Source organism: Antedon mediterranea, chromosome 1, assembly GCF_964355755.1.
Source record: "Antedon mediterranea chromosome 1, ecAntMedi1.1, whole genome shotgun sequence".
In the NCBI taxonomy this organism is placed as follows: Eukaryota; Metazoa; Echinodermata; class Crinoidea; order Comatulida; family Antedonidae; genus Antedon; species Antedon mediterranea.
In genome coordinates this window covers 36,061,312-36,074,254 of record NC_092670.1, presented here as the reverse complement: position 1 = coordinate 36,074,254, position 12,943 = coordinate 36,061,312, and the positions used below count along the sequence as shown (strand labels likewise).

At 35.7% G+C, this 12,943-nt stretch overlaps 2 protein-coding genes across 2 annotated transcripts; both read right to left on the bottom strand.

Moving 5' to 3' along the window:
* Positions 1-82: 82 nt before the first annotated feature.
* Positions 83-2,801, bottom strand: LOC140048193 (tubulin beta chain-like). Its single transcript, XM_072093202.1, has 2 exons — positions 2,575-2,801; positions 83-2,041 (listed from the first exon to the last, which is right to left on the bottom strand). The coding sequence occupies exons 1-2, from the start codon at positions 2,629-2,631 to the stop codon at positions 755-757; spliced, it is 1,344 nt and encodes a 447-aa protein (XP_071949303.1). The 5' UTR covers positions 2,632-2,801; the 3' UTR covers positions 83-754.
* A 3,970-nt stretch (positions 2,802-6,771) lies between these two features.
* On the bottom strand, positions 6,772-12,863 carry LOC140047921 (solute carrier family 2, facilitated glucose transporter member 8-like). The gene is made up of 8 exons (XM_072092984.1): positions 12,715-12,863; positions 12,250-12,406; positions 11,680-11,886; positions 11,031-11,130; positions 9,936-10,150; positions 9,087-9,345; positions 8,342-8,652; positions 6,772-7,460 (listed from the first exon to the last, which is right to left on the bottom strand). Exons 1-8 carry the CDS (start codon positions 12,771-12,773, stop codon positions 7,284-7,286), a joined length of 1,485 nt encoding a protein of 494 aa, XP_071949085.1. The 5' UTR covers positions 12,774-12,863; the 3' UTR covers positions 6,772-7,283.
* Positions 12,864-12,943: the final 80 nt, after the last annotated feature.

Genomic DNA, 12,943 nt, shown 5'->3' with positions numbered 1-12,943 from the left:
AAAAAGAAAAACAAATGAAATCGTATTGTATACGAAGGTTTAGTATACGTTATACTTGCAAAAACTCGACAAACTGACAAAATTAATTTTCGGATCGGCAGATTTAATTTCAGAAAGAACGTGTAAAACAAATAACACTACAAAGCTAATTCTACTCTACCAAACAAAAAAACAAGTAACGTGTTTTGAATCGAGGCTTATTCATTATTGCAACATTGGTTAGACTATTGCAAATTAGCACACATGAGCTCGTAAGTAAAAATACGTTTTGTATGTGTGAGTTAAATATAAAGTATATTGATAAAGCATAATGCAATAAAGCATATTGATTTAAAGTGGTAATCCCTTATTGACGAAAGTGGGTAGAGGGATGGAGTGTGTGTGAAATGCAGAAATGCATGTCTGTATTTGTGTGTTAAAAGTTCAGTGCAACGAACGCAATTATTAGTGTGGCCATATTTACCATTCACACTTTAGCTAAGCACTCTTAAATTAAAACTCATATTTAAGTGAATACAATTTAAGGGAAATACTTATTCATTGAGTTAGAAAATATCTCACTTAAGTGTGATTGGTGGTGAATACGGCCACTGGATCCTCCACAAAATTATACATAACTGTATACACAAAACAGATATTGTGGTTTTAAGATATCTACAATTAATGTTTATACAACTAAAGATTTTCGGATAAATTACAGATATAATAAATTTTAGTAAGAAAACATTATTTTATTATTGCACAAGTATGATCTCTAATAATCTTCTTCTCCTGCATCCTCTTCCTCGAATGGTGACACTGTGTCCTCTGCTGTGGCATCTTGGTATTGCTGCAACTCTGACACAAGATCATTCATGTTACTCTCTGCTTCCGTAAATTCCATCTCATCCATGCCCTCTCCAGTATACCAATGAAGGAACGCCTTACGACGGAACATAGCCGTGAACTGCTCAGAAATTCGCTTAAACAACTCTTGAATGGCGGTATTGTTGCCGATGAAGGTAACGGACATCTTAAGGCCTCTGGGTGCGATGTCACAAGCCGCAGTTTTGACGTTGTTTGGAATCCATTCAACGAAGTAACTGGTGTTACGATTCTGAATGTTCATGACTTGTTCGTCTACCTCTTTCATTGACATGCGTCCTCTGAAAATGGCAGCCGCTGTCAGGTACCGACCATGTCTAGGATCGCATGCTGCCATCATGTTCTTGGAGTCAAACATCTGCTGCGTCAGTTCTGCAACTGTGAGAGCACGATACTGTTGACTGCCACGACTTGTCAGAGGTGCAAACCCTGGCATAAAGAAGTGCAGACGTGGGAATGGTACCATATTAACAGCCAATTTTCTTAGATCAGCATTAAGTTGGCCAGGGAATCTTAAGCAAGTCGTTACGCCACTCATTGTTGCAGACACAAGGTGATTCAAATCTCCATATGTTGGTGTTGCGAGCTTCAAAGTTCGAAAGCAGATGTCGTAAAGTGCCTCGTTGTCAATACAGTATGTCTGATCTGTATTCTCAAGAAGTTGATGTACAGACAACGTGGCATTGTAAGGTTCTACGACGGTATTTGATACCTTAGGTGATGGCACGACGCTGAACGTACTCATGATCCTATCTGGATATTCCTCTCTAATCTTATTGGTGAGGAGCGTTCCCATACCAGATCCAGTACCACCACCTAAAGAGTGCGTCAACTGAAAGCCTTGGATACAATCACAGTTCTCCGTTTCTTTTCTGACAACTTCAATGACGCCTTCAACCAATTCAGCTCCTTCTGTGTAATGACCTTTGGCCCAGTTGTTCCCAGCCCCACTTCTGCCAAACACAAAGTTGTCTGGTTTGAAATTGGCGCCCAAAGGACTCGACCGGACAGAGTCCATGGTGCCTGGTTCTAGATCAACAAGAACAGCTCTTGGAACGTACTTGCCACCAGTTCCTTCACTGTAATAGACGTCGATACGTTCAAGTTGAAGATCAGAGTCTCCATGATAGCTTCCATTTGGGTCAATTCCATGTTCATCAGAAACTACTTCCCAGAACTGAAAGAAATTTAAAATAAACTTTTACTGATCAATTGGAAATAGAAGGCATAGCTACAATCAGCAGTTTTTCGAATCGCTTTAGAAATACAAGGCAAGAACTAAAAAGGCTTGGAAGTAAGGCCAAGCAGATCGGATTGCAAAGAATTGAAGCAAAAAGGCCTAAAAGACTGACTATACACACAAGTAGTAGGCCTATAGTTACAAAAATTGTTATGCAATATAACTAGGCCTATATAACAAAAAAGTTAAATACTGTAACATAATATGCAATTACTATTGGGAAAAATATATATAATGCGTAATATGGTGAAAGTGCCTAGATAAAAAATGCTGGTACCGCAAAGAAAATTGGAAACCTAATATTACTGTATACACGAGTAATATTTTAACACTTTCCGTTTAGCAGAAATAATTTAATATATATCAGTTCTACCAAATCATTTCTTGTATATAAAATATTAGCCAGCGTATGGTAACTTATTCCTACTAATATAATATTAGGCTTAATATTTAAGTAAAATCGATCTCACCTTAGAACCAATTTGATTTCCGCATTGCCCAACTTGAATATGAACAATTTCACGCATTTTTAAATCGTTTTATAAATTAGGAAAAATATAAAATTACAAAAAGTCGGTGATACTACAAAAATAACAACCGCTCAGGAAAACAACCGGCTGGTATTGATTCTGTTGTAGATATACTCGGTTTGGAAGAACAGATTTCATCCAGGTACTTGCGCTAATCCGTTAATATACTCGGCTCGGTTCATAGCTACTGGTAGCTTCTTTTTTTTTTGTGTGTGATCCACGTCACACATTGTCACATGATGATGATGATTTGCGTTATAATTTCAGTTTGAGTTTGATCGCTTGTTTTTTATTTATGAAAAATTATTAACTGTTTTATTTGTTTATGTGGCGATGATGATTAATACCATTTATGACAATGGTTAAATATGATGATGATGACTGAACGAAATTATAAATATTGTTTAAATATATATTGTTTTTTTTATTTTTATTTTTACAGCACGTGTTTGCCCAGCAAAATAAATGTAAACATTTATTTTGTCATTTTATAAGTGAAAACTATTTTTTTAAATTTTGTTTTCTACGAAAGTGATTAACTTTATTAAAACTACAAATAGCTTCAAAATCAGATTTAAATAAACTTAATTGTTCATGTTTTTGGGTAAGAATACAACATTAAGCGGATATATTATATTTTTTAATTCTATTACAATAATTATGACATTATGAATTAAATAATATTCAGTTTTTACGGATGTGTTTGATAGAACCAAACATCTGTTATGTTTTTATCAATAATATAATAATGTGCATAAACCGCGGGGGCGTTTATACAGAAATCTTATTACATTTTGTTTATAGTAATGGTTTTTTTTTATTAACCAATATTTAAAGGAGTAGGAGCCAGTAACATAATTTAATACGATCGGACTAACTAAAGATAATATAAACACAAATAGTAAATTAATCATTTAGGCCTTACGAATACTATTGTTTTTTAAATTTCATATTTTTAACGTAAAATTTCTAAATATTATCCGTAATTTATTGTAAATAGCGCTTTTCATTGTACCAAAATTCAAAAGAGTGGGAGCCAGTAACGTAAGTTATAACGATCGGACTAACTACAGATAATAATAATAAAACAGTAAATTAATCACGACCTAATACTACTGTGTGTTTTTCAATTTAAATTCTTGAAATTTTAAAATTGTATAGGCCTAAACTGGTAATTGCATTTTATTGTAAATAGCGCTTTTCATAATTGTACGATATAAATATACTATGACGTTATCCAAATTCCTTCACTTGCACTGATGAAGGGCTAGTGTTGCCCGAAAGCTCTGCTAACTTTTCTGGCTGTTTACTTTTTTTGATTTAGCTTTTCGCTTTTTATTTTTGTATCTCCATTGAGATCCAGCCACTGATACCCACAGCATTGTCATTTTTTTTTCAGTAATTTGCCTTTGGATTTATATTTTTAGATTATATAGACTCATTCAGTCTAGTGACCTAGGCCTCTTTTGTTTTTCCTGTCATTTGTTTATTGTTTTTTGGTAAAATAAGTAAATGAAATGAAACCATCTCAATAAAATGGTCGGTATCCAATCAAGATATTATATTTTGATCATTCTTATTAAACAAACACGTAGATATCCTATCAACGATTTTATTTTAATGTATATCATTTGTAACGTTTATATATTTGATTTATGTACAATTCCACGTCCATTGCAGAGGGGGAGAATCAGTAATGATAATGGCCATTAATTGTTTTAATTTAATCATGTTAATGCATAGTTAATTAATTGTGGGTCTATTTCAATTACGATTTAACTATTGACATACAATAGTCACTTGTATACTGCATTGTTATTGTCAATGTAAAACAAACACGTCGGATTAAAGGATTAATTTTCGACATTTCATAATTAAATGCTCCAAACAACACAACAATTCACTTCTATTCTGAAACTGTAATCAATAAATTATCGATTCCTAAATCTACGCGTATATTATGCAGAAAGGAATGGTTTCAACAAAGCATATGCGTAAAGCCCACACACATACATGTATAGATGTATTGTCCCCTGAAAAAATATTTTTTATACATTTTTGTTGTTGCTGAATATGCCATTTTAATGTCGCATAAAAAAACGTATTTACCTGAAAACCAGTCAAATTGGCTGCCAGCCAATGGATTTTTTTTAATGAATTTGACCATTATGTTGTCCTTTTATATGAGAAAGCATTATTTTTATTCGTTTTTTTTACGGAAGGGATTTTTTAAAACAAAATAACCTATTATGGGGGTGGGGGAGGTGGGAGAATACTTCTTTAAGCATTAGGGGCATATGTGTGAAAGTACACGTAATTATGCAATAGAATATAGAAATGCAGTGTTATTTCTATAAACAAATTTAATTCAAATTAACAGACTAAACATAATATTTGGATTGCATTAATTTATTTTATTGGAATACAATTATTTCTTACTTCGTCAACATTAAACTATGTTACAGTTACACCTAACTCAAGTGTGACACGCCCCACTTTAATGCTTGGTTCCCACTAGAGACGCAACCCAAGGACGTACACGCAACGCAAGCGAGAATAATCCATCGCTTGTGATTGGTCAAATCATCCACGTTGCGCTTATGTCCTTGCGTTGCGTCTCTTGTGGGAACCAAGCTTTATTCACTAAAATCAGTACTCCATTCATAAACTATAGCCCACCATTTTAGTCTCCTCTGTGGTGGAAACACGTGCGCTTAATATATATATATATATATATATATAGCACTCTAATATAATTAAGTTAACCATGGAGGTATAAAAATTGTTATACAGGTACCTCCATGAGTTAACTATATATAATGTACTGTACTTTCACCCTTAAAGGACCACAGTATTACTCAATTGAATCTACATCCATGATTGGACAATGTAAACTATACTGTAACGTGCGGTTTTTAATTTGCGCAACACAATTTTTCAATTTACACAATGCAACTGATAATTTGGATGTACACTGTATAATCTATATTAAGGGGACACATTGGGGACGGCAACACATTTTCGCCTTAGGGCTGTCTTCAGAATTACCGCCACTCATTCTTTTCATGGGAAAGTTGGCCCTGAATATGGGTGCCCAAAGAAGGCTGATTCTACTGTACTACTATATAGGCCGGCGTTCACGAATTACCACAATATTACAGTCTTAAAGCTCTGTGTGAAAGGGGCTTATCTTTCCTATTTCTCTTTTAAATCAAGAATTATCTACTCTTCACTTGTGCCTTTCATACACAACCGCCACAATTTTTTTTTACAATCTATACAACGATAAGTTTTCAATTCCCATATATAATTTTTAAAACAAATTAATGCCGGTCAAGTGGTCAAATATAAAAATAAATTGAGAAAAAATCAATTGAATAAAAATCTAATATCTAAATAATATTTACAAATTCAAGTAGTATAAATTTGGCATTGGTATAAATTTGGTATTGGACCATGATTAAAATTAGAATGAAAATTTACCCAAAAAATTTCACTTGGGCAATGACGCGTTTAAATATTCAATCTAGTTTGACAAAAAAAAGTGTGATGCACCCAAATATGGTAGTGATATACCCAAATATGGTGGTGATATGCCCAAATATGGTAATGATATACCCAAATATGGTAGTGATATACCCAAATATGGTAGTGATATGCCCAAATATGGTAATGATATACCCAAATATGGTAATGATATACCTAAATATGGTAGTGATATGACATCATGTCCATATATGGGAACGTCTCATTAGGCATAAAAGCAAAACATTATCACATAAAGTTTGATAATGTAGACAGAGCTTTACATACCATGTTGTTCAGATACTATATACAGTACTGAGATATGATAGGAAGCATGTATTTTGTTGCTATTTGAAGACGAGTCACCAGTGTCAAATACCTCTTTGACACCAAAAGCAAAACTCCGGAGACAATCCGGACTTGACGCCCTTGTGTTTTGGTGTGAAAGATAAAATCAAGCAACTCTTGAGTTCAAAACAGCGTGGTTGAACAGCTGCAAATTCTCCGGAGAGCGAACTACAGGGACACACCAGTGTTTTGGTTTGAAAGGTACCAACATCAAACTTAATCAAATTTAAGTGGCAAACGTTGTGAAATAAAACGTCTAAAACCTTTAATATCAATTGTTATGCTCTATTGCTTTGTCTTCTTTTTGTGATGTCATAAATGATGTAATATAATCTCTTGTTTTTATAACAATTTAATGGAACTTTTTATTGAAGATATTTGAAATGGTATTAATAGACAAATGGCCGAACGGTTAAGGCAGGGGCATCATTTATCGTACCTAAAGAGCCAACAATATCGGCAACGGTCAGAGGCCGACTCGCTACATGGTTCTATAAACTGTCCAGTGTACAGTTATAACCTGTGCATACTTTAAAAAACCCAGTTTATCATTCGAGACGAGTAGGGGTTACCCAGGTGAACTGGTTTACAATATAGCCTCTGCATCAGGGGGATTACCACCTATCTGATAGGACAGTGATTCATTTACTATTGGTGATCCTTGCCCACAAATTAAAAAAAATAAAACATTTCTAATGTTACCCTTTCAACATCCAAGTTCTTTGAATTTTTATGCATGATAATTTTAACAAAACGATTTAGCTAGACAACTAAAACTAAGTTATCTGTTCCGCAATTGGGAAATCCAGAATTTTTTGGTCCCTTGAAAAATACTCAGATATTTCTTCTAGCGTTTTTCCTTTTGTTTCAGGAACGCAAACAACGACAAATATAACGCCAACTAAACAGACACCGCCATAAAACCAGAAAACTCCCGCACTTGTCATAGCACTCTGCGAAAAAGAAGATAATAAAATAACTTTGCAAGCACCCTTCTGTCAACCGAGAGAAAATAAAAACCAAAGTTAATATTAACCTTTAATCATTGCATGCACAATATAACTTTAGTAATATGTGATTTTGGTACGGCTGATTTACTTGTCATTTGAGGTTTGGTGTCATAGCATTTATGCAAATTATATGCAAAATATTAATACAATGGTATTGATAGAGAAGACATGCTGGCGCTGCACTTTGAAAGATTGCAATACCATAGAACATAGCGGCGATTACAACCATAAAATAGAGGGCACTGTAACATTTTATTTCAAATCCAAAGCATCGGTAAATGTATTTTGTTAAAGCAGTTTTTCTTTTTTCTGTTTGTAAGTAAGCTGTTCTAGAAAGAATGGGGAATAAAAATGGTCACTTTTTTATGACGGCTTTTGTATTTATAATATTTTTTCTCGATTTATTTGTTACAGCTACTGAACTAGGTGATATTCAATTTTTCTGTGAGAAGCGACTTCAGATAATAGGAAGCTCTTGACAACCTATGACCTCAAATTTTGTGTCATTGGTTGTCAAAAACTGTAAGCGAGGAAGCGATTGAGGAAGCACACATCTTAACGTTCCAAATATGTGCACAGTGAGTGAACATGTTGTAACCAGTTCCTAGGTCAAAAGGTCTCGTATTTTGCGTCATTGGTCATTGTCTGGATCTATCAAAACTGTATCGAGAAATCGATTGAAGAAGCATCAATCTAATGATCCCAATAGTGCATGAATGAATTAATTAACATGTTGTACCGTTTGTGGGTCATAGGTCACTAATGTATTTTGTCCAAAGGTCACTCACTCACTGGTTAAAATTTCATTAAAAAAACACACTTACTTCCATATCAAAGAACTCCTTTGTTACTATAAAAGCACAAGTCCAGTTGACAGCCGTAGCTATTGAACTCGCTGCTCCCCGTGCCCTGGTTGGAAAAATCTCAGACATGATCAGCCATGGTATTGCGCCCCAACCAAGGGAGAACGCTGTGATGTAGATGATCATACTCATCATGGACAGCCAAGTGAGATCTGGAGTATGCGAGTCTCCCAAGTCGGTATTTGTCAACGACACGTTGGCAGATGACGTACTGTTTTTGGTCAGATCATAATAAACACCAAATGTTGTTGAGCTTATGCACATTCCAATTCCTTCAAGTATAGTAAAGCAAACACCTATTTAGACAACTTGGCAGAATAAATTTTCTAGTAAAAAGCAGGACAAACGGCTAACTTTGTCACATCGCTACGCTACGTTAAGGTAGGGGCACTGCAAACCATAGATATACAATCGACACAGGCTCAGGTTATTTTATTCAATCTGCAATTGTCTTAAGCTACACTATCAAACTTTATGTGAAAAAAAAATGTGATAGTGTAGACAGACCTTGACATACTAAGATTTAATGGAATTCTAAAATGGCATTTTTTATTGGTGAAATGGCTCCAAATTTTATTTCATATAATTGTTAAAAAACACTAAAAATTTGCAGAAGTTTCAGACATACTTTCAAAACATGTCCTGTTAAAACAAAATATGACAAAACAATGAAAAACATGACAAAACAATGAAAAAAACGACAAACCTGCTAAAATTAAAAGTATTCGCCTTCCTGCCCTGTCCATTAAAATCACTGCGACTAATGTAGCCAAAACTTGAACAGCGGTAATGATGATAGAAGCGACATGCTCTTCAATCGACGGAGCTGCGCTCTGGAATATTGTGACGCCATAGAAAATGACAGCGTTTATGCCGCTGAACTGTTGAAACACCATCAGACACAGGCTAATTGTTAACGGTATGTACAAATAAGCATTGAAAAATTCTTTATATTGGAAATCATTCTGAAGAAAGAAAAACATAAATTGATTTGTATTAAGAAGGCCTAAACAATTATTTTACACAAGCAGTATCAATTTAAAAAACAGTGTCGGTCTTTTTTTAACATACGAATTAAATTAAGATTTTTTACTATTAATACCCAGCATTTCAAATAGACACCGATTTGGGCCAATCCACATACAGATAAAAAAAATTGTATTTATATATTGAATATCAAGCAAGGTTCCAGGTTTGAATCTCGATTGAGGTGACTTTTTCCAGTTCTCACAGATTTCCTCATCTTTATCGTTTCAAATTAATTACATTTTAGCATATCACCGGGGGGGGGGGGGGGGGGGGGGGGGGGGGGGGGGGGTTAGAATTCATGTTCTGTGCCCGACGTATTTATATATATATATATATTTCTAAAGGCAAAATACTGAAAAAATGACAATGCTGTGGGTATCAGTGCTTGGATCTCAATAAAGATACAAAATAAAAGCGAAAAGCTAAAACAAAACAATAGAGTAAAACAGTCAGAAAAGTTAGCAGAGCTTTCAGTAGCCCTTCATCAGTGCAAGTCATATATATTTATACATAAAAAAAGCCATACCTTCTTTAAATTAGTATTATCTTCAATCTCTCTACATTCGCGATCTGAATTATAGTTGGGACCTCGTAACCATACTAAAACAGAGAGTGCCCTATCACGTTGATGTTGCATAATATAGTATTGAGGCGTTTCAGGCATAATGAGCATGAGTACAACCAGTAACGCACACACTAGACACCCAACATTGGCCAACCAGACATAGGAAAGTGGAACTCCTAATTCAAAATAAAGAAACATACATTTAATCAATAGTACTAAATTTAGTAAGAGTAGCTGTCTTGGGGAGTAGCTGTCTTGGGGAGTAGCTGTCTTGGGGAGTAGCTGTCTTGGGGAGTAGCTGTCTTGGGGAGTAGTTGTCTTGGGGTAGCTGTCTTGGGGAGTAGTTGTCTTGGGGAGTAGCTGTCTTGAGAAGTATCTGTCTTTGGAAGCAGCTGCTGTCTTGGGGAGTAGTTGTCTTTGGGGTAGCTGTCTTGGGGAGTAGTTGTCTTGGGGAGTAGTTGTCTTGGGGAGTAGCTGTCTTGTGAAGTAGCTGTCTTTGGAAGCAGCTGCTGTCTTGGGGAGTAGTTGTCTTTGGGGTAGCTGTCTTGTGAAGTAGCTGTCTTGGGGAGTAGCTGTCTTGGGGAGTAGCTGTCTTGGGGAGTAGCTGTCTTGGGGAGTAGTTGTCTTGGGGTAGCTGTCTTGGGGAGTAGTTGTCTTGGGGAGTAGCTGTCTTGAGAAGTATCTGTCTTTGGAAGCAGCTGCTGTCTTGGGGAGTAGTTGTCTTTGGGGTAGCTGTCTTGGGGAGTAGTTGTCTTGGGGAGTAGTTGTCTTGGGGAGTAGCTGTCTTGTGAAGTAGCTGTCTTTGGAAGCAGCTGCTGTCTTGGGGAGTAGTTGTCTTTGGGGTAGCTGTCTTGGGGAGTAGTTGTCTTGGGGAGTAGCTGTCTTGTGAAGTAGTTGTCTTGGGGAGTAGCTGTCTTGTGAAGTAGTTGTCTTTGGGGTAGCTGTCTTGTGAAGTAGTTGTCTTGGGGAGTAGCTGTCTTGTGAAGTAGTTGTCTTTGGGGTAGCTGTCTTAGGGAGTAGTAGGGGTTGATTTTCTACTTACTCACACATACTTACCAAACACATTAACTATAAAAACACCTATTGTTACAGAAAGCTGGAAGCTTGCACCGAGAGCACCTCGTATATCTGGACTTGATACTTCCGCTATGTAAACCTTTGAAGCAGAAAAAAAACATTTGAAAACACCTTGCATTCATAGAATTCAACAATCCGTATGGTGTGCAAAACCACAATCCATATTTTTTATAAATATGTAGTATAAATAAATTGAAACTAATTGAAGGATTGAATTAATTGTAATATCTGAAATTCACAATGGAAATGAAAATAGTTTTTAGTTTTCATTGCACACATTAAGAATAATTGAAAACACCGACACAAATAAAAGACAAATTTTCAGTTACTGGACCAATAATGAATGTGTATGTGTACATATTTGTGTTTGTACTTATATATTGTTTTTGTGAGTTTGCCACAACCAAATGAATTCCCCACTTTTTTTAAAACTTGAATTAAAACGAACAATTAAAAACTTCACATACATAAACATACAGTACACCACACAATACAGTAATATTCATGATTTACAAATTAAACATTCATTTTCGTTCCTTTATAGTATCTATCTTTTTTTTATGAATCTTGCATGCCGGAGTTATTTGAATAAATAAATTGAAACCCAATATTGTTAAAAAAAACGTACAGGAGTTGCCAAAGATGTCATTCCAGCTCCCACACCCGTCAATATCCGTCCAACGTATAGAGCTGCTACACTATTCACCGATGCAATCATGGCATATCCGACTGCATATGGAAAGGCACATATCATCACGGAATACTTGCGACCTAACTTGTTTATAGACATACCGGCAATCGGGCCGCCAAAAATGGCACCAATAGCAACCATGGACTGAAATTTTAAATTATTAACAAAAATTGAATTAGAAAATGTATAATAAAAATATAGAATTATTAAAATCAATACAAAGGTTGTTTAATTTGTTCATACAGGAACTTTTTTAAAACGTTTTTAACAAAACAGAAGTAAAGATATCAACACATTCCTGCTAAAACATTTGTTCCAAATAACATGCATTGTGCTTAATATATTTTTGCGCTGCGCCCTAGTGGGAACCAATCCTTAAGGTCAAGTGCGGTATGGTCGTACCTTATACCCCACAATAAACTTGTTCAAATCAAACTCCCCCCTCCAACCTTCACCCCCTTTCACCTACACCCCCTCTCACCGCCCACATCCTAATGCAATACTTACTCCAAACCATGCTTGTTGGCCATCGGATGTAAGTATTTTATTATCAACAAGATCAGGTAATGCTGGTGATGAATAACCTAAAGTATAGCCCATGAGAATTGGTGCTAGAAGAACTACAAGCGTTGTTATGTACTGGTTCTTGTGTAATGGCGTCTGACTGAATGAAAGGCAATTTAAAATAAAATATTAAGAAATTATTTTTTTCTATGAAGCCTTTGTTGGCTAGGCTCGCCTACAGTACTAGAAAGGTCAAGGCTAGCCTCTCTCTCTAGCTATCCTTCTTAGTAGGCCCTCTACCTTAAACTCATAATAACGCTACAAACAAGGCCTAGGCCTAGTAGGCCTACTACTACTCTAGGCCTCTGGCCTACTGTACTAGGCCTAGCAATTAGGTTAGGCCCTCTCTAGGGATCTCTCTAGTAGGGCCTAGCTAGGTAGGCCATACTGGATTATCTTCATACCAACCTCTTTTGATTGATTGTCAAGAGTGCCTCATTCTCTTCAGCAACACTTAAAGTTGACATGATCCGACTAAGAGCCTAGACTAGTCACTAAAGAAGCTAGGCCCCGGCGGTAAAGTAAATAAATGCAGTCTCGTGAATTAGCTTGTGATAATTTATTATTCTTTTTGACTTGCTCCTCAGATCAATCGATCATGATCGATCGACGACGACGATCACACAAGGCTTAATTT